Source organism: Capra hircus, chromosome 17, assembly GCF_001704415.2.
Source record: "Capra hircus breed San Clemente chromosome 17, ASM170441v1, whole genome shotgun sequence".
Classification (NCBI taxonomy): Eukaryota; Metazoa; Chordata; class Mammalia; order Artiodactyla; family Bovidae; genus Capra; species Capra hircus.
This window is the reverse complement of record NC_030824.1, coordinates 41,261,187-41,283,219: the sequence shown is the minus strand read 5'-3', so window position 1 is coordinate 41,283,219 and position 22,033 is coordinate 41,261,187. Positions and strand designations below refer to the sequence as shown.

Genomic DNA, 22,033 nt, shown 5'->3' with positions numbered 1-22,033 from the left:
ATCCTAGTAGATAATCGCTCTAGGGAAGAGTTTTGATCCTATCGCTTTCCCTTCAGTATCTGCTGAAAGCGAAAGTGAAGTCGCTCAGGGACTCTGCGGTCCCATGGACTATAGTCTACCAGGCTTCTCTATCCATGGGATTTTCCAGGCAAGAGTACTGGAGTGGGTTGTTATTTCCTTCTCCAGGGGATCTTCCTGACCCAGGGATCGGAGCCAGGTCTCTTGCATTGCAGGCAGACACTTTACCCTCTGAGCCACCAGGGAAGCACCAGCAATGTAAATCCAAGCCAATCCCATGATACTAAGATTACAAGCTTAGTTTTCCAGACTTCACTCCTCTGCGGTACTTAAAGCCGAAATGGACGACTTGCTGTTTCCCTAATTAGCATACCATACGCTCCAGTTTGCCCACGTCTCTCCTCCATTCCACAGGTTCCTCAAGATTAAAACAAGTGAAGTCACTTAGTCGTGTCCGACTCTTTGCGACCCCATGGACTACATGTAGCCTACCAGGCTCCTCTGTCCATGGGATTTTCCAGGCAATAGTACTGGAGTGGATTGCCATTTCCTTCTCCAGGGGATCTTCCTGACCCAGGGATTGAACCTGGGTCTCCTGCACTGTAGACAGACGCTTAACTGTCTGAGCCACCTGTTACTCCCTTGACACACCTCATCCACCACAAGGGTAGTTTACAGCGAGGGGGTAGCGGTCAGGGAACTCGTGACACAAAACAAACTAGGGCGAGAGGGAGCACAACAAAGGAATTCAGAGGGTGAGGTGAGGGGCTCAGTATAAGGGTTCAGAGGTGATATTTACGCCGAAATTTTAAGGACTCGAAAGGTTAAGACTACAAGACCTAGGTAGATGGAACTGTAGGTTAAGCTAAATAAGCGAACTGGACGACCACCTCACCCTATCCACTTCCCTACTGCCCCAGTGAGTGCGACTTAAGGAATAACGACACTTTTCGTCTAAAATGTGAAAGAAAATTCTACAGGCGTAGCCTTGGCCAAAACCACTGAGAAGTGGCTACTTGGTGTCCTCGAAGACAGCACGTAGATTCCTTTCGCCAAACAATCCCAGTGCGAGTTCCGTGCACTCTCTTGGCGCCAGGCGACTCCAGCACGTCGCCAAAACTTCTGGGCCGTAGCTTTGCCTTGCGCGCCGACGCTCCGGGCTTCTGGACAGGCGTCACGGCGCCCAGGAGAGAAAAGACACCCCTTTTCGGGGCGTGAAGCGGTTAAATCTATGTCGCAGCTTCTCAGTAACCATTAGCCCGCGACCTCGGGCTAGATGTCTGAGAGAGGCCGCCTCAGCAGCCGCCTCAGCGCACGTGAGACTCTCACGCGCAGCGTAGGCGAAGAGGCGGGAGCTGGCGGACGCAAACCCAGACCAGGGAAGGGGCGGGGTTCGTGGGCGCATGCGCAGAACCAGAGCACTGCCAGGCCGTGCCTCCCAACGGGTTTGCAGAGGAAAGGAGAGCGCGTGGCGCCCCGGAACCCGCGCACGCGCCGTGGCCTCGCCCCGCCCGTACGCGCGCGCGCGCGGCCGGCGCAGTATCTTCTCTTCAGACCCGCCCCCCTCTTGTACTTCAACTAGAGGAGGAGACAGGCGAGAGCAGGGAAGTGTGGGGCGAGGTGGGCGGGGCGTCGCACGCGAGCGCGGCCAGCAAAAGGAAGGGAGAGGGAGAGATCCAAGACAGCGTTACCGCGTAAACACCCAATCGGGAGCCGGCCTGACCCCGCCCCCTACCCTCACGTTATTGGCTAGGAACCCCCCATATGGGCGGGGCCGGCCGTGGGGTTGGGGAGGGCAGGGGGCGGGGAGGAGGAGGAAGGCGCTGGCGGGCAGTGATGGCGGCGGGTGATGGGGACGTGAATTTAGGCACCCTGGGGAGTGGCAGCGAGAGCAGCAGCGACGGTAGTAGCGAGAGCCCAGGCGGCGCGGGAGCAGCAGCAGAAGGGGGCGGCTGGTCGGCAACGGCGTTGGCTCTTCTGACGGGGGGCGGGGAGATGCTGCTGAACGTGGCGCTGGTGGCGCTGGTGTTGCTGGGGGCCTACCGGCTGTGGGTGCGCTGGGGGCGGCGGGGTTTGGGCGCCGGGGCCGGAGCGGGCGAAGAGAGCCCCGCTGCCTCTTTGCCTCGTATGAAGAAGCGGGACTTCAGCTTGGAGCAGCTGCGCCAGTACGACGGGTCTCGCAACCCGCGCATCCTGCTTGCGGTCAATGGGAAAGTCTTCGACGTGACCAAAGGCAGCAAGTTCTACGGCCCGGGTGAGGAGGAGTTGGAAGGGGAGGGTGAGGACCCCCTGCAGCTCAAGCTCGACCCCCTTCTGATGGGGAGGCCCATGGGCACCGGGTTAGTTGCCAGCCTTCTCGACATCTGGACCCCCGAGCCGTATCTGCCGCACCTGAGACGGCCTGTCCCCCACACGCCCCAGCCGCGGGCCCCACCGGTGTTTACCCTTCGAATTCGGATCCCAGTGTCGCCCGAGCGACACTGAGTTTTCATCTTTTTCTTATCCCATTTCTCCTCTCAGCCTTTTTTTGGGGTGAATTTTTCAAAATCCTTTTAGTTGTCGCCAGTCACGCTGGCCCTCAGCCTTTACTGAGCTTTCTGATTTCTGGAATCGTTGCGGGGAAAGAAGGAAGATTTCTGAAGTAGGGACCTAAAGTTTTAGACCCTGTAATTCATAACTTTTCCTTACTTGTGTGTCTGTGTGTGCGCGCGAGCGCTTATCCACTAGTTCCCATAAGGCCACTTTTAAGTACACGTAGTTCCAAGTCCCAGCCTTTTAGAATCTATTAAATCCGGTCCCATATGCAGAACCTTGACTTTTTTTAAAAAACCGGTTTTGATACAAAAATGCTTTCCAAGATTAACAGTATATGAGGGATGAAGCTGATCAGAATGCAGATCCTAATAAATACTGGCAAGGTTATTCGCCCTGAGTTTTGGAGGTGGAACTCATATACCCAGCAGGCGTTCTTGTCCAGTTTTTCTTTTTTTTTTGTAGCAGGAAGGCAAGTATTCAAATACACGTTGATTATCACTTACTTTGTTTTCACTGAGGAGAAAGGACTTTATAAACAGCTATAAATTCATATTACCATGCACCAGTTCTGCAAGTTAAATGTTTCTAAAGCTTTGCTTTCAGAGAACTGTGTAAGTAAGGTGGTTGGTTTAGAAACCCTTTAACAGTGTAGTTATAGCAAACGTTTCAGTTCAGACTCATGAAACCTGTTGGCCTACCATAAAATTGAGCAACATTGTACATGCTGGTTGTGTAGTTATTCTGAGCTTTTAAGGAGTTACTACAGTCAAAGTAAATAAAATTAGAGACCTATAGTGACCTGTTATTTGAAAGAGGACATCCAAGTCTTAAAGTCAAGGGGTTGGCAAATCTAAAAACAAGTTGGTTTCCTCTAATATGTTAGTCCATGTTGTTTATTGACACCTGCAACTATACACCTATGATTTATGTGCTTAGTGGATGGAAGATATTTTAGAAGTGTTTTGGTTTGTTGTTTGTTAATTGGATTAGAGAAGAGAAATGGGAGATTCTACACCCGGTAACAACAAACATGTTGAACTATATTTCTTAGTTACTTGTATTTTGTGTATATATTTACATTCAATTCAACCAAGTCACAGATAGCTTATAAAGTACTTGCTTCTTGTATAAAAAGAAAACCTGATGTCTACCCACTCATATCAGCTGAAACAGTTAGTACATTTTTGTTTACTTAAGCAAATATGGGTAAGACGATGGGGCCAAAGGACAATATTTAAAGGAACAGACCAAATTAGTTAATTTTTTTTAATCGCGAATTTATACAGTATTATGTATTCAGTGATTAGAAATTATGTACAGGTTTAAGTTTTTAATACAGAACTTACCCAGACTAAAAACTCTTGCTTCTGTAGCTCCTATCTAAACAGACAGTGAAGCAACCAAGTGTTTAGTGCAAAGAAGCCTATCAGTCCTCACACATTAATGCCTTGCCACTATCTGAAAATAGCAAAGAGAGACAGCCATGGACACAATTTGGCAGCACCCAGTGGCAAATGTTCTGCAACAGAAATTTTTAAATTAAGATGAGAGTCATAGTTATAATATAGATAGCCTTTGTGTGGCTTGAGCCAGTGCTCGGTTTTAGGTTAGCTTTCACTGATTTCCATCCAGGTCCTTCCTGATGAACAGGCAGAGTGATACCCCATTATTTCATTCTAAGTAGTTTTGAACAACCTAAACAGATATTTGGAATATTTTTTTATTGAAAGGAACCTTAAAGTTAGCCAGATCAGCTTTATGGATTTGGAATGTATTTCACATTAAGAGGAGATCTAACATTTCCCAGAAGTCTTGAAGCAAAATTTGGGGCTATAAAACAAATTCAGTTTTTATTTTAATTTTTTTCATCCTCAAATCAATTAAGGAATTTTGTAGCAGAGTAATTCAGAAGTAAAAATCCTTATATGAGACTTCGTAGCTTGAAAGAATGAGTTTAGGGAGTCTAGCCAATATCCACTCCCAGTTCTCAATAATGGTTTTAGAGTTAAAAGATTACTTGTGAGGCTTTTTCTGCATTGAAGTTATTTTTATTTTTAGTCATAATTTTTAAAGTTTGAGTTCTAAAAAACATAGATGTTGGCAGTTTAATTTAGTGGAGTAAACAGACATTGGGAAACAGTTGGCATTAGCTACGTTTGTCAATATTAAGTTCAGTAACAGTTCAGGCCACTTGGCCAGTGTGTGAGGAAAGTGGATCATGTAAGAAGCAAAGAATATGGGAGGAGAAAGGAAGCAGACTTGTTAAGCAGCTACTACTTCAAATCTATTAATTTGTCATCTCCATCTCCACAGTGCTTCAGTGAGGTTAATGAACATTCCTATCCTTAAGAGAGAGAGCTTGGGGTTTAGGAATTTGGGGTAAATTGGCTTGGATCACACAGACATGGTATTCAAATCCAGATATATTTGACCACAAAGCCTGTCTACTCTATTTCAGATAAACTGCATTCTGAGATAAATAGAGAATCTGTTGTTATTTTTATACCCTCTCCTGGTTCCCATAAGGATTTAAAGCCTCAGAGAAACGTACTTTCATGGCTTCATGTTGTGCTGTTCAGTATGGTAGCCACAAGCCGCATGAATTGAGTTTCTCTGTATTACCCATATTTCAAGTGCCCGAACAGTGCACTTTATAGAGCATTTCCATCTTCCCATCAAGTTCTGTTCAATAGCATTGATTCTAGAAGTTAAGGTAAAAGGAGGAGGAAACTCCCATTTGGGGCTTATGATCATTTAATTTCCAGACAGCTCTAGGAGATAGGTAATGTTCCCATTTTACGAATGTGGAAACTGAAACTCAGAGATTTTGCCCAAAATCACATATCTAGTAAATGGCCAAGCTAGAAATCAAACACACTGTAACTGGCTTCACAGGTTATGCTTCCTACTATATCACAGCATAATATAATTTCATGTTTCCAGCATCATAATAGATGAGGAAGACTCATCTATCATTTTAAATATTATTAATTATTAATAATTTGGTGTAATATTTCTGCAGTGGGATTCTAGCAAAACTGTGTTTTTTTTATTCTTTAGAATGGCAAGAAATTATAGTTTATAATAGTTTATTCACATTTCTGGTATTAAGATACATAGCTTCCCCCTTATTCCATGTAGAGTATTCTTTGACATAACAAAGCTGTAATTTCTCCAACATACCATTTAAATCCCACTGGAAAGAAAAAGAAGTTTGTAAGAAGTACCCCCATGAGATGCCTAATGTTTAGGAGATGGGGAAAGGGAGTTCATACACCTTTTATGTATTCTTCCTCCTTTTTTAACTTCATATTCACATGTTAATTTTATTTGTAGTTTGCAAAATTGCAGCTGAAGCAAGAGTTGCAACATATAGACAAACGTATTCTTTCACGAATGTCCTATTGACACTACCCAACTTTCATCCTAGTCTTTTGTTTTGAAGCCAACTGGGTCTGTGTTAGGTCTAATGCCCATGCACATTCATTACCTAACAATCAGGTAACAGGACCAGCTAAGTTTTCTGATGAATTTTGATACTCTGCTCAAATTTATACTAATTTCTTTTCTTTTCTTTTTATTTGGCTGTGCCATGTGGTTTATAGGATCTTAGTTTTCCAACCAGGAATCAGACCCACCCCCTGTATTGGAAGTTCAAAGTCGTAACCACTGGCTTGGCAGGGAATTCCCTTTACTAGTAATTTCTACAGTACCTAGTTGGTTGGCTTCTCTGAGTTCAGCATCATTCCATTGTTTTTAATCAAAGAGGGAATTGTATTAAATACTAACACAGTATAAAAGGATAGCTTAAAGCATGTATGAGACCAGAAGATGTTGTTCAGGTTGAAAAGGAATAGATTAACATCTGGAGGTAGCCCTTTTTAAGTTCTTTTCATAGTTCTTTCAACCATGTTGGAAAGGTCACTCATCCCCCACATACATACTTGTGAGATACATCAATAAATAACTACTGTACAAGAGCCAGCATTTTGTCTCAAGATCAGTTCTCAGAAGGAGTTACCTGGATTTCATCACACTGTTGCCTAGATAAATGTTTTGAGTAATTCTCTGGGTCTGCAAAACTTGTGCTTCCCAGCTCTCATGGAGTTTATGTTCTGTTAAAGAAAGACAGATAATAAACAATCATTCAATACATGATTATAGTAAAGGACTTTATTTATTAGCATTAGATGGTAAAGAGAAGTACTTATTTATGTTGGTTTGTCAAGAAAGTGGAGATTGATAACTTAAACAAAAACCTGAAGGAACCAGCCTTACAAAGATTGGGTGTATCATTGTTTTGAAACTATCTCACAAAGGTCCGTCTAGTCAAGGCTACGGTTTTTCCAGTGGTCATGTATGAATGTGAAAGTTGGACTGTGAAGAAAGCTGAGTGCCAAAGAATTGATGCTTTTGAACTGTGGTGTTGGAGAAGACTCTTGAGAGTCCCTTGGACTCCAAGGAGATCCAACCATTCCATTCTAAAGGAGATCAGTCTTGGTTGTTCTTTGGAAGGAATGATGCTAAAGCTGAAACTCCAATACTTTGGCCACCTCATGCGGAGAGCTGACTCTGATGCTGGGAGGGATTGGGGTCAGGAGGAGAAGGGGACAACAGAGGATGAGATGGCTGGATGGCATCACCGACTCGATGGACATGAGTTTGGGTGAACTCTGGGAGTTGGTGATGGACAGAGAGGCCTGCTGCTGCTAAGTCGCTTCAGTCGTGTCCGACTCTGTGCGACCCCATAGACAGGCTCCCCCGTCCCTGGGATTCTCCAGGCAAGAATACTGGAGTGGGTTGCCATTGCCTTCAGTGCATGAAAGTGAAAAGTGAAAGTGAAGTCGCTCAGTCATGTCCGACTCTTAGCGACCCTATGGACTGCAGCCCACCAGGCTCCTCCATCCATGGGATTCTGCAGGCAAGAGTACTGGAGTGGGGTGCCAGTGCCTTCGAGGGAGGCCTGGTGTGCTGCAATTCATGGGGTCGCAAAGAGCTGAACACGGCTGAGCGACTGAACTGAACTGAAGCACTAGATCTAGAACTGATACCGTGTTAATCAGAGGAAGAAACATCCTTATCACCTTGCTGATTTTCAGATTTGACTTCAGGCTTCATTTGATAAGTATTACCTCAGCAGTTCTTTTTCCATCCTTTTAAGCAATCTTTTATTTTTTCTGTATAAACAACATTACCTGGATTTTTAAAAACTAAATTTAATGCCAATACTGTCTCTTAACAACTTAATCAGTGTATATTTTTTGTCACTACTCACATATTTAGATTTATTTCTACTATCTTATTTAGTAATTTCTCTTGTCAACTTTTCTTTGCCTTCTTTCCCACTGTTTTTTCTTAGATGGATTTTTTATTCCACTTTTTCTCCCCTATAGATTTTTGTTATTTCATTTTAGTATAGTTGATTTACAGTTGTGTTAATTTCTACTGTACAGCAAAGTGTTTCAGTTACATACATACATCCTTTTTCATATTCTTTTCCTTTGTGGTTTCTCACGGGTATCAAATATAGTTCTCAGTGCTATATAGTAGTACCTTTTGTTTATCCATTCTCTATATACTAATTTGTATCTGCTCATCCCAAACTCCCAATCTCTGCCACCCCCACTCCACCCATCCCTTGGAAGCCAAAAGTCTGTTCTCTATATTTGGGTGTCTGTTTCTGTTTCATATCTCCCTGCTAATTTGGATGCATTCTATTTGTATTCTTTTGGTGACAAGAGTCTTTTCCTTTAATTTTTTCTATAGGCATTGTTACTCTGAACAATATATGAATGTTAACCAAACATTCTTGTACGAATTAGAACTGTCACTTTAAAACACTTTACTGCCATTTGACAGTATTTCTTAATATTAAGTATACAAAACAATCATGTAGAAAAATGTGAATGGTGTCCCCTGGAGTTGTACACAGCCATATGTTGTGGCCTTGGTTAGAAAGCTTAAACTCTAATCCCTCCCCACTCCATTTTCTACGTTATTTCTATTAGACTTAGGGTTTTACTGTAGTTTTTCAAACACTACCCTCAAACTGAATAATAAACTTTTTTTAAATAGCCAATTTTCATTTAAGTTTACCCAATAGAGTTACCATTTTCTTCATTCACTGTCATTTCTTGCATCTCATACTTTTGTTCAGAGTTCAGTTTTCATTTTAGTGAGGTATGTCCTATAGTTTTGTCACTGATAGAAAAAAAAATCAGTTTCTATTTGCCCTCACTCAGGAATTACAGTACATATCCAGTTCCAGTTTAGTAATTTCCCAACTCTTTGTGACCCTATGGACTGCAGCATAAGCCTTTCTGTCCATCACCAACTCCGGGAGTTTATTCAGACTCATGTCCATTAAGTCAGTGATGCCATCCAACCATCTCATCCTCTGTCGTCCCCTTCTCCTGCTTTCAGTCTTTCCCAACATCAGGGTCTTTTCAAATGAGTCAGCTCTTCACATCAGGTAGCCAAAATATTGGAGTTTCAGCTTCAACATCAGTCCTTCCAATTAACACCCAGGACTGATCTCCTTTAGGATGGACTGGTTGGATCTCCTTGCAGTCCAAGGGACTCTCAAGAGTCTTCTCCAACACCACAGTTCTTTGGTGCTCAGCTTTCTCTATAATCCAGCTCTCACATCCATACATGACTACTGGAAAAAACTATAGCCTTGACTAGACGGACCTTTGTTGACAAAGTAATGTCTCTGCTTTTTAATATGCTGTCTAGGTTGGTCATAACTTTCCTTCCAAGGAGCAAACATCTATTTATTTCATGGCTGCAGTGGCCATCTGCGGTGATTTTGGAGCCCAAAAAAGTAGTCTGTCACTATTTCCATTGTTTCCCCATCTATTTGCCATGAAGTGATGGGACCTGATGCCATGAATTTGGTTTTTACTTTAACAATGCAAACCTTTAACAATATTTTAACATATTGAGAGCCTTCCTTGTGAGTATATCATTTAATAGTCCACTTTTAATGAATATTTGTTTCCAGTCTCTTGTTATTACATACATGCATGCATGCTCAGTCACTTTAGTCATGTCCAACTCTTTGTGATCCTATAGACTGTAGCCCACCAGGCTCCTCTGTCCATGGGATTCTCCAGGAAAGAATACTAGAGTGGATTGCCATTTCCTCCTCAAGGGGAACTTTCCTACCCAGGGATCAAACCCATGTCTGCCAGAGCCTTCTGCATTGCAGGCAGATTCTTTATTTACTGAGCCACCTGGGAAGCATGGTATCATGTACATACCATTTCAATGTGTTACTAAAATCATAATTATCTATTAAATAAATTCCTAGAAGTAAAACTACTGAGTCTTATGTTATGGACCTTTTTAATTTGGATACTTCTTTCTATATTGGCCTGCAGAGATGTTGGACCAATTTACAATGACATGAAAATGCCTATTTCTCACTCTCTTGCAAAAAATGTGATATAAAATTTTTTGGTCTTTGTCAATCTGAGAAGTTAAAATAGTATTTCAATATTATTTTAATTTACGTTTCTCTTTTTCTCAGTGAATTTTGGTTAGTTACATTCGGAATTTATTTAAGATTAAAGTAAGCATCAACTTTTGTTTTTGTTTTCTTACAGTGGGCTATTCAGTTGTTGCAACACCACTTATAGAATACTTTTTCTTCCCTAATACTTGTAGTTAGGAGATTATCTAGTTTGACCTCCACAATTTTAGGCCTATAAAATTTGCCTCAAATGTAGAGTGTGGCCTCGAACCCAAGTATCTTGGCTTGGAAGAGGTATTCTTCCAGTTTTACCATGCTGCCTTCCCTCTAAAAGTCCTGGGAGTTGCTCAAACCGAGTATAAAAAAGATGTATTAGTTGGATTTCATTTAATCACTTTCATATATGGTTTGATTTGTTCCTAGGTCCATTATAACCATATTTGGAATAAATTACTCAGTGTGCACATGTGCTCAGTTGTGTCTGATGCTTTGCAACCCCATGGAATGTAGCCTTCCAGCTCTTCTGTCCATGGGATTTTCCAGGCAAGAATATTGGAGTGGGTTGCCATTCCCTTCTCCAAGGATCTTTCTGACCCAGGGATCGAACTTGCATCTCCTCCATCTTCTACATTGTCAGGTGGATACTTCACCACTGAGCCACCTGGGAAGCCTTATACCAAGTATTATTAGATTTTTTGTTTTTAACTTGCTTTAATAATCACAGAAGACTATTGTCAAAACACAACCAGAAAACTAGGCTGTTTAACTTTTAATGAATTAAAGTTTGTCTCTGAGCACTATGGTTTTTATACCATGAAAATAAATATTCCTTCTGGAATTTTCTTCTCTTCATAAATACTAATATATTCATAGATACATACTCACCCTAGTAGAAAATTATCTCTTAGGTATTTTAGATGTTTACTTTCTCCTGGAGTTTTTTGCTCATTAGTGTTTTACAATAACCATATGTTTTTCCCTTTTCAAAACTATGTCACTCCATTATATTTGATTGTATGATAGTAAGCAGTTTCAGGATGTAATAATTGATAGATTTATTGATTTTTGAACTTCATAAAAATTTTTATCATAAGTTATGTTAACTCTTAAAACTATTAATGAAATCTGGATTCTAACTAGTATAATGTCTTTGGTATATTAAACAGTATCATAGAAGTAAGATTTATCTGTAAAATGATGTCTTAGAATATTTGTTTTATAAATGCATTTAAAAGAATCTGTCTTGGCTAAATAATTGGGTTCATTTTTTGTAGCAAGAATATTCTTGAAATAGTAAATCTAGTTTTATATCAGCATTATATTTTAGTTTTTTAGAAGGCAAGAGTTTAATTCTTTTATTATTACTGAAATGTTAGTGTTGAAATGAACCTTAATAGTTAAAACAATCTGATTAGTTTATATAAGCTAGCCTTTTAATTTTTTTTTTATAAATTATACCATACCAAAAGACCTAAGAGCATTTAAAATATGCTTTCCTTAGGTAGTTCTCTGTTGTTATAGTATTAGGGATAGCCAAGAGTAGTCACCAAAATATTAGAATCATAACATTTAGGTCAGTTATATAAGGGGGTAATGGAAAGGGGAGGTATTACTGAACAGAGGAATATACTTTAACTGGACTTCAAATCCTCCTTTCTCAGCAGGTCATCCTTTTCCAACTCTAGTTCTTAGTCTTAATATGACATTCTTTATGATCTTACAGGAAAAAGAAAACTATTTTCAAGAAGACCTTTTCAGAAGTTAAATGCTTCCTGTAGGAAATTTGAAATATGTGGAGAGGTCATTCTTTTCAATAGTTAACAGAACATCATTTTGTCTAGGATTAGGCTTGCATTATTAACTGTTGCCTCTAGTCCACTCTTAAGTTAGTCAAACCAAAAAACAGCATTCCCTCTTAGGGAAGTTGGCAGGAAATTTTACTGGTATGTTATCCATATACTCAAAGATGGAGGTTCTTATGACTTGTTCTTATAGTGATCATCTTTTCGCCTCTCCTTTTTACCATTTGGATGTGTTTAAGGTTGATGAAGTATCCTCAAGTAGATTGAATTTTGTAGAGCAGGCAGGTAAATATTATATAACATAATGCTAAGAAAAGCTGTTGATTTCTACAGCTTTTTTTGGTTAATGTTCTTCCATTTTAAGAGGTATTTTAAAATAGCCATTCCCCTGAAATTTTGTGATCAGTGAAATGCTCCAGTTTTCAGGGTTGTCATTTCACCTTTGGGTTTGTGGGTCCTCTATGTTTTCTCAAGATGTACTGTGTTCGGTGTAGTTGGAAAAGTGGTTGATTCTGTTAGTAATTTTAGGCAAGTCATTGAATACCTTTGCATCTTTTCATCTGCCAAGAAGGGAGGGCAAAACTATCCCTACTACTTCGCGATACTATGAGAAGGAAGTGAGATTGCAAGGAAATTCTTGAAAAAGTTGAAATTCTCATTTTCTTCTTGTAGTTTTTTATAGCCTTAATCAGTTTTATTTTTTCTTTTATGTTTGACTCATCACTGTTTTAAGTTTGTAAGCATTGGTCCAATCAGCATTAAGATTTTTTTGGTCATTAAACTGCTTTAAGGTGGACCACTTTTCTTTCCCTCAGGACTGTTCTCACTTAATTTTAGTGTTGGGTTTTTGTTTTTTTTTAACTTGCTTAGTGTTAAAAGTTAATGTTAGAAATTCCCTGGCAGTCCAGTGGTTAGGACTCAGTGCTTTCACTGCTGGCGCTGGATTCAGTCTCTGGTTGGGGTCTTGCAAGCCACATGGCTTGGTCAAGAAAAGCAAATGTTAACGTTTCTCATTTTTTAAAAAAAAGAAATAATGTCATTTGCAGCAACATGATTGGACCTGGAGATTATCCTAAATGAAGTAAGTCAGAAATATTATATGATATCACTTACATGTGAAATCTTTAAAAATGATGCAAATGACTTACTAATAAAACAAATACAGACATAGAAAAAAAATTTTTATGGTTACCAAAGGGGATGAGGGGAAAATAAATTACGAGTTTGGGCTTAATGTATATACACTACTATATAAAAGCTTCCCTGGTAGCTCACTGCCTGCAATACAGGATACCTGGGTTCAGTCCTGGGTTGGGAAGATCCCCAAGAGAAGGAAATGGCAACCCACTCCAGTATTCTTGCCTGGAGAATCCCATGGACAGAGGCGCCTGGCAGGCTATAGTCCATGGGGTCACAAAGAGACACGACTGAGCGGCTAAGCACAAGCACAATATAAAAAACAGGTAAACAAGGACCTAGTATAGCACAAGGAACTAGACTCAACATCTGTAATAACCTGTAATGAAAAAGAATCTATATATACTTTTTAAAAATCACATTTAAAAAAAAATTACTTTGCTGTACACTTGAAACTAACACAGCATTATAAATTAACCATACTTAAATTTTTTTTAAAAAGTTAATGTTTCTCCAAATCAATTAACTTCAATTAAAGAACTTCAGATTTTACTTTGTAAATAGAAATTTACTTCTATTTACTCTGTTCAGTTGAGTTCAGTCACTCAGTCATGTCCGACTCTTCGTGACCCCATGGACTACAGCATGCCAGCCTTCCCTGTCCATCACCAGCTCCCAGAGTTCACTCAGACTCACATCCATCTAGTCGGTGATGCCATCCAGCCATCTCATCCTCTGTCGTCCCCTTCTCCTGCCCCCAATCCCTCCCAGCATCAGAGTCTTTTCCAGTGAGTCAACTCTTTGCATGATGTGGCCAAAGTACTGGAGTTTCAGCTTTAGCATCATTCCTTCCAAAGAAATCCCAGGGCTGATCTCTTTCAGAATGGACTGGTTGGATCTCCTTGCAGCCCAAGGGACTCAAGAGTCTTCTCCAACACCACAGTTCAAAAGCATCAGTTCTTTTGATGGCGCTCAGCTTTCTTCACAGTCCAACTCTTGTGACTATCATCCATACATGACTACTGGAAAAACATAAATAGTATTAAATTTCTTTATCTTAAACATTTAAATACCTTTTTGAATGTCAGTTGAGATGATGGACAGTGTTTGAAAGTTACCAATATTGACCAGTTGTAAGTAGTGTCCCATTTTCTTGTCTAGAAGACAAATTTAGAAATAGACAGTGGTAGCCTAAGTTTATATTAATGGGCTTCCCTGGTGGCTCAGATGGTAAAGCGTCTGCCTGCAATGCAGGAGACCTGGGTTCAATCCCTGGGTCAGGGGTTTATGTTAATTAATAGGTATATCCATTCAGTGAGAAAATACATAATGATTAAATGAGAATTGTGATATTCAGCTAATATTAAGGAGCAATATGGAAAGTACTTAAGAATGGGAAAGCAGGATAAAAAAGTACTTTACTGGAAGTATTACCTTTATTTTTCTGTTAATATATTATTGCTTAATAATGGTCCTTAAATTTATTGCTAAGGCTCCTTTTTTGTTCCATACAAGAAACTTTAAGAGAATGAATTTTCCTAACTCATTCCTAAAACTCATTAGTTTTCCTAAGTAACCCAGTAAGCTTTGTAGTGCAGTGCTCACTGTAGTTCAAACTAAGGTTCATAAATGTTTAGAAATTTTTGAATTTTCTTCTTGAAGGTATAGATGCTTTTCTGACACATAACCTTCTATAATCATTTTACTCATTTAAAAATCAGGGAATTTTTTTTTGTACTGTATACATCTCATTAGAAAATACTTTACTCTGTTAAATGGACAGTTAAGTTTTTTCACTGACCACTCTGTGGCTCATAATAGTTAAGCAAGCAAATTTGGTCTTTAAACTGTTTTCTCTACATTTCTTTTGTCATGTGTTGATAACTTTTCAGACTCAGGAAAGAAATTTTTATATATAAAATCACTCAGTCGTGTCTGACTCTTTGCGACCCCATGAATTGCAGCACACCAGGCCCCCCGTCCATCACCAACTCCTGGAGTTCACTCAAACTCACGTCCATTGAGTCGGTGATGCCATCCAGCCATCTTATCCTCTGTCGTCCCCTTCTCCTCCTGCCCCCAGTCCCTCCCAGCATCAGAGTCTTTTCCAATGAATCAACTCTTCGCATGAGGTGGCCAAAGTACTGGAGTTTCACCTTTAGCATCAGTCCTTCCAAAGAACACCCAGGATTGATCTCCTTTAGAATGGACTGGTTGGATCTCCTTGGAGTCCAAGGGACTCTCAAGAGTCTTCTCCAACACCACAGTTAAAAAGCATCAGTTCTTCAGTGCCTAGCTTTCTTCACAGTCCAACTCTCACATCCATACATGACCACTGGAAAAACCGTAGCCTTGACTAGACGGACCTTTTTTGGCAAAGTAATGTGTGCTTTTGAATATGCTATCCAAGGAGTAAGTGTCTTTTAATTTCATGGCTGCGATCACCATCTGCAGTGATTTGGGGGCCCAAAAAAATAAAAGTCTGACACTGTTTCCACTGTTCCCCATCTATTTCCCATGAAGTGATGGGACCAGATGCCATAATCTTAGTTTTCTGAATGTTGAGCTTTAAGCCAACTTTTTCACTATCTTTCACTTTCATCAAGAGGCTTTTTAGTTCCTCTTCACTTTTTACTTCTTAAAACGTTTTAAACAGGGAAATCTACATGGTCTGTTCTACAAACTAAGATGAATAAAAAATTAACTCTTAAAAGATTTATATTATAAATATTGTTTTTTAAATAGCCAGACTTAGGAATCCTCTGGCAGTCCAGTGGCTAGGACTCTTAACTGCTGAGGGCCCGGGTTCAATCCCTGTTCAGGGAACCTAGGATCCCACAAGCTGTGTGGCATGGCTAAAAATAAATAAGTAGCCAGGCTTAACCAATTAAATGAAGTAAAACTTTCCTCTCCATTCCCCAGAAACATTACTACTGTTAAGTACTTCGTTTGTATTCTTCCTGGTGCTTTTTTTGTGCATATACAAATACGGGTTAAATGTGCATGTATGTGCATCTCTTTTAGTTCAAAGGAGGTCATGCATACTACGGACTTCTCTGGTGGCCCAGTGGTTAAGACCAGGCTGCAGGGGGCATGGCTTAACCCCCTGCAGGGGGCTGGATCTCTGGTCCAGGAACTTAAGTTCCCACATGCCATAGACTGGAGCCAAAAAAGAATAAAAATAAAACTAACTAAATGAATCATACTGTGTAATCTAATTGCTTTTTTCAGTCACTATATCATAGACTTTGTGCATCTGTACATACAGAGTTACCTCATTGTTTTTTATAGCTATGTACTATTTCATTAATGACCTATGATTTATGTAAGCAAATTCTTGATACAGAAAGTTCGGTTGTGTGGATTTTTGTCTGTTAGTCTGTGTTTATTTTGTTCCTGCTTTCTGTCAGGCACTGTGGTAAGCATTGAAGATAACAGAGATGTGCAAGAGAGTTGCTGCTCTCAAGGACACACTTTGGGAATGACTTGCTTCTGGTAGCCATTCCTCCCTAGACAAGGTGGTTCCTGATTCTTTACACTAATTATTTTGTGTCCTTATAGCCATATATATATCCAGCCAGTGTTCTGTTGATTCTTTTTAGATGCCACAACTAATTAACAGTAATCAATAAGGCATCGTTTCCCCTCAAGAAAACTGGCTTCCAAACCTAACTCTTCTAGGTTTCCTCTTTTCTCTAATACCTCACAGTCTTCATCTTTAAATAGTTTTTTTTTTTTTTAATATCTAAAGTAGTTGAAATCTAAATTTTCAGTGAAAAACTTTACTTTGGTCAAAAGGTGGATTTCTAAGAAATTTCTTCTCATTATCCTGTTTAGTGTCTGGGCATGTTTTGAAATTAAGGCTGAGTACCAGATAAGAGACATGAAGTTTCTTTTATTTGACATTTTCCTTTGAGACATTCTAAAATATTTTTAGATAATCTAAATAATTTCTTTTTTTTCCCCAGCGGGTCCGTATGGAATATTTGCTGGTAGGGATGCCTCCAGAGGACTGGCAACATTTTGCCTAGATAAAGATGCACTTAAAGATGAATATGATGATCTCTCAGATTTGAATGCTGTACAAATGGAGAGTGTTCGAGAATGGGAAATGCAGTTTAAAGGTACCTTCATTTTGTTGGGTTCTTTACAAATACTAAATTTATGGCCAAAGAAAGTACATACCATTCCATTACTCCTTAAGAGTCTTAGGATGCTATCTGTTTTTGTTGCCATCATTATTTGATGATAAGCATAGCTAACTATCAAAATGACTGTTACATGTGCTTATTGTTAATAAAATCCATATTTAAAAATTCACTTGTTACAAACTAAAATTTATAAAACTTGTGACACCTTTAGGCTTGTTCATTAAGATAAGAGTTTTTTCAACATAGGTTCATATTTAAAACTGAGTTGATTACTGATACTGAATTTTAGTTTATTTTTAAATGATTTAATTTATCTTACCTTCAAACCATAAAGGAAAAATGTCATTCTCGTTCATTATATGCTTGTGACATCAGTTTTTACTGCCTCAGTGAACACTCTGGACTGCTACTTATGTGACTTATGGATCCCTTGAAATATCTCTTCTGGCTTCTTGGCACTTGTACTGGTTCTGCTGAACCAAGCAGTCCTCCTATTTCATCCTCTTGATTTGTCAGTTAATTCACTTAAACTCAGTTCAGAATCCTGACCAAGAAATGACTAAATATTACCATGAACATAACAATGGGCATAACAGTGTTCTAAATTAAACACATGGTAACATAAAAACAAGTCACAAAAACATGTCACATCTAAGAGAGTTTAATAGGAGAAAGAAAAATAATATACTGAGAGTCACATATCGGGACCTCGAAGAACACAAGCTAATAAGTAACAAGTGAATTTTCATCTGTTCGTTTGGTTTGTTTTCTTAGGGACTAGTACGTGTGTCACGTTTTCTCCCCAAGAATATGTCCAGGTTGGATTTACTTTCCATGTGATTTTCCACCTCATATTCTTCTCCTTACTTCTTCAGCCCCAGGAAAGTCACCATTAACTTTTTTAAGATCTTCTCACTGTTGGAAATGCCCTGTGTTTGCCACCTTATTTATTTAATTACAATAATTACAGTTACTTTGGGTTATTAAATTTAAAGATCTGCTCTGAGACTCAGTGCACATTAGAGGTAAACCAGTCATCAGATGTATTCCAAGAGCCTGGCCCGGGTCCTGGACTCAACATATATTTTTAAAATATCTTCAAGTGATTCTGAGGCAGTGTCCTTGATTAAGAACTGGTTGTATGAAACACTTTCCTCCAAAGCACAAATCCGAAGCTTTATAAGTTCCCTGATCCTGTTTTCTTATGTTCAAGCCTTACATGAGTATAAAAAGATGGGACAAGGTAAATGATAGGAAAAACTTACCTTATTCGCTATGACTGAAAGAAGCATACACCTTCCCTGCTGTATAATGGAATTGTGAAACAAATTTGATTGCTACTGATTTTCTTTTGATGTATCTTTCAGAAAAATATGATTATGTAGGCAGACTCCTAAAACCAGGGGAAGAACCGTCAGAATATACAGATGAAGAAGATACCAAGGATCACAATAAACAGGATTGAACTTTGTAAACAACCAAAGTCAGGGGCCTTCAGAACTGCAATTCTTACTCCCTTTCACAGAATGTCCAGCATCTTTGGGTTTGGTTCACCTGCTGCAAAAAACATTCAACAGATTGTACAAGCTACATGAGTCTCACTATGAAGATTTGAATACTAGACATTATGTGTGCTGCCAGACTCATTTGTTGCAGTTATTTGTAATGTCTGGTGGGGCTTCATCCTGAAAGGAAGGAGACAGGGATATTTTTAAAGAGCAAGAGAGTGACAAGATTACTTTCTCCTTTTTTTCTTTTTTTTTAATCAAAGACAACCTGATATGTATTTGCTACTTGAGTGTATAAGAGATTTTTTTGAAATCTCAAAAAAAAAAACACAGCAAGGAATTCCTATTTCATGTGCTGTGTTTTTGTTTTAGCAGTGAGGAAGAGAGGAGACCTGTGCAGGAGAGGTTAGGATGTACATCAGTTTTAAGTAGTTAAGGCTACTGAAACATTAAAATGGTAAATGTGAATCCCAAGCTTTTCTTTTTGGGTTTTGTCAGGGAAAAGAAGAAAAACCTTTATTTCTAAGAAATCTTTGGAAATTAGAAGAATGGATTTCAGGTGGATTTAAGTCAAAGCTAATTCCCCAACAGCAAGATCATTTAAAACTAGTTTTTATCCCTTTCCTTCCCCTAGATCAAATCAATATTAATTGTGCCTTATTTCACTTACATAGACTTGAATTATTTTTAGGGAAAGCCCCTATGTGAATTCTGAAGTCACTACAAGCAGCATTGAGACTGAAGTTGGAATATTCTGTTGACTGCGAAACCTTGATGTCATTCTGTGTATATAGAATGTAAAAGGAATATTCAGTGTTACTGCCATATATATGTTAATATACACAAACTTCATTAGCATTATAATGGCCAAATGTATTCCCCCATGCTTTTCTCTTTTCAAAAAAAAAAATTGAAAAACAAATCAACAACTCTGTCCCCTAACAGCTGCCTAATTTTAAGAGTCTTGACTCTCACATCTCACTGGTGTGGGTGCATGGGGCTGTAGTATGGATGTCGTGTGGGTGTGTCTTGAGTGTGTGTGAGAGCGCCTTGGAAGGGACTCTGCTGATACTGTAAATACCCGTACCCTTTTAATAAAGCATGTACAATAAACCAAAATAAGCTTGAGTTGGACTTTATATACAAACTGTAAACCAGTGCATTATAATATGGTAGTCAAGATTGTGTATTTGATTCAAGATAAGGAAAAATATCGGAATGAAAGGCAGGCACTGGTTAACCAAGTTGTACACATTGTACCACATTCACTGTAACTTTAGGAAGAAATTCCACTTTGTGGAACATTCTCAAGAGATCTGAGATTATTCAGGTAAGAAATGGTATATTAAAATGTACATATTTTTACTTTATATTTTGATGCCAACATTATACTAGAAGTAATAGCACTTCAGGTGGTAGTTACTGAACACAAAACAATAAAGGATATTATACTGATAGGTTTTAAATTCTGTTGTTTGAAAATGCTCTTACTAAAAAGCCCTATATATGTCTATCATTTGATTTCATCATCATATGACTGTTTAGGTTCTTAATTGGAGACAAGTTATACCCAAAAAGACCATTTTATTTAATAAGTTACCAGTTAGAGAAAAGAATTCTCCTGCTGTATGAGTATAACATATGCCGAAGCCATCAAAGAAAGAGGAAGTTTTAATTGCAATAATAAGCTAAAGTATGTAAAATACTACATTCTATTGTACTCAGTCTTAGAATGTTTTGTAGAAAATGATGAGTTTCAGCCAAATCTTTGCTGAAGGCTGGTTGCAACAACTGAAGAGTGTTGTAATGCTTTGTGTGTTTTTATGTAAAATATTTTCTAAACAGATTTGTTAAAAGTACGTGTCCTCTGGAGTAAATTGATATGGAGAAATATATATATATATAATGAATCATTTCAGCCTAAAGTTAAGTAAATTTACAGTTGTGAATAGAGAAACCCTAAATATTCATGCAGTAAAAATTATACAGTCTGTTAAGAAAAATGATTAATTATGTGTTTTGGACTTGAAATAAACAGTGTTCTATGGATAATTCCTCAATTTCAGTTGAGTGGTCTCATTCTCAGGTAGTTCGATGGGCAGTCATCGAGTATGGGGATGGGAGCTGTGGTGACTGGTGTTGCTGCTGTTTCTCCCTCCCCTCCTCCCTTAACCACTATTTCCCCAACCTGCCTGGTTATTAGAACCACTTGAGGTGCTTAAAATTCAAATTCTTGGTCCGCAGTCCAAACCTGCCACCCAGTGAGCCAGAATGGAAAAAGTGAGTCTTGGACTGTAAGGAGTCCCTTGGTTAATGCTTATGATCAGGCACAGTTGAGAACACCACACCAGTCTTCAAGCTATATAACTGACCTTTGAACTACAAGGGTTTGAACTATGTGAGTCCACTTTTATGCAGTATTACTATATGCAATAAATATTATAGTACTTTATGATCCGCATTTGGTTGAATTTGTGGACGTGGAACTGTAGAATTCAGAGGGCTGTAAGGGGAATTTCTGTCAGCACAGGTTGGTACCTCTAAACCCCCACATAATGTTCAAAGTTCAGCTGAATTGTCTGTCTTTGTCTTCTACTTGAAAGAGACAACCTTTGAACAGTTTGATCTGATTCGCTGTATTTCCTTGTTTAATTACCTAAACGTCCATAGTGGTTCTGAGTAAAAAATGAGATTTCACATAAAAATGTGTGTGATTTTTTTTAATAATTTTATTCTCTTCAGTTTATTTTTTTTGATAGTGTCTTTAAGTTGGCATTATGTTTCCCAAATAAAGACTATCCTGTGTGTACTAGCCAGTTTCTCTTCATTAGAAGGTGAACCCATTCATATTACAGGTCAAGTTTTTTAAAACTTTGACTATGGTGCACGTTTTCCTGACAGTGATTCTACCTGCCTTCTTTGAAATCTGCAGAGTCTAACATATTTATCCCCACCTGTGATCTAGAAAGCAAAAGTTAATATATTGAACTAGTACTGGGGGAAATTATTCTGTTGAAAACGAGATAAATCAGACTCCTCACCCAAGTAGCCTGTTTACATCTTGATACCTGAGAAGTGCTACACATTGCTAGAAATAGATATCTCTGGCATATTAACAGTGTATAGCCTTGCTTACACTGTGCCTTTATGGATTAGAATAAGCTGAAGGAGGAAACTAATTTGCAAAGACACCTGTACCCCAATACTCATAGCAGCATTGTTGACAATAGCCAAGACATGGAAGTAACCTAAATGACTTATCAATAGATGAATGAATAAAGATGTGATATATATACATGGAATACTACTCAGCCATAAAAAGAATGAAATAATGCCGTTTGCAGCAACATGGATGGACCTAGAAATTATCCTATTAGGTGAAGTTATATGTGGGATCTGAAAAGA

The 22,033-nt window shown here is 39.0% G+C and overlaps 1 protein-coding gene across 1 annotated transcript; it reads left to right on the top strand.

Moving 5' to 3' along the window:
* PGRMC2 (progesterone receptor membrane component 2) lies at positions 1,453-20,688 on the top strand. The gene is made up of 3 exons (XM_005691261.3): positions 1,453-2,272; positions 16,938-17,093; positions 18,488-20,688. Exons 1-3 carry the CDS (start codon positions 1,783-1,785, stop codon positions 18,583-18,585), a joined length of 744 nt encoding a protein of 247 aa, XP_005691318.3. The 5' UTR covers positions 1,453-1,782; the 3' UTR covers positions 18,586-20,688.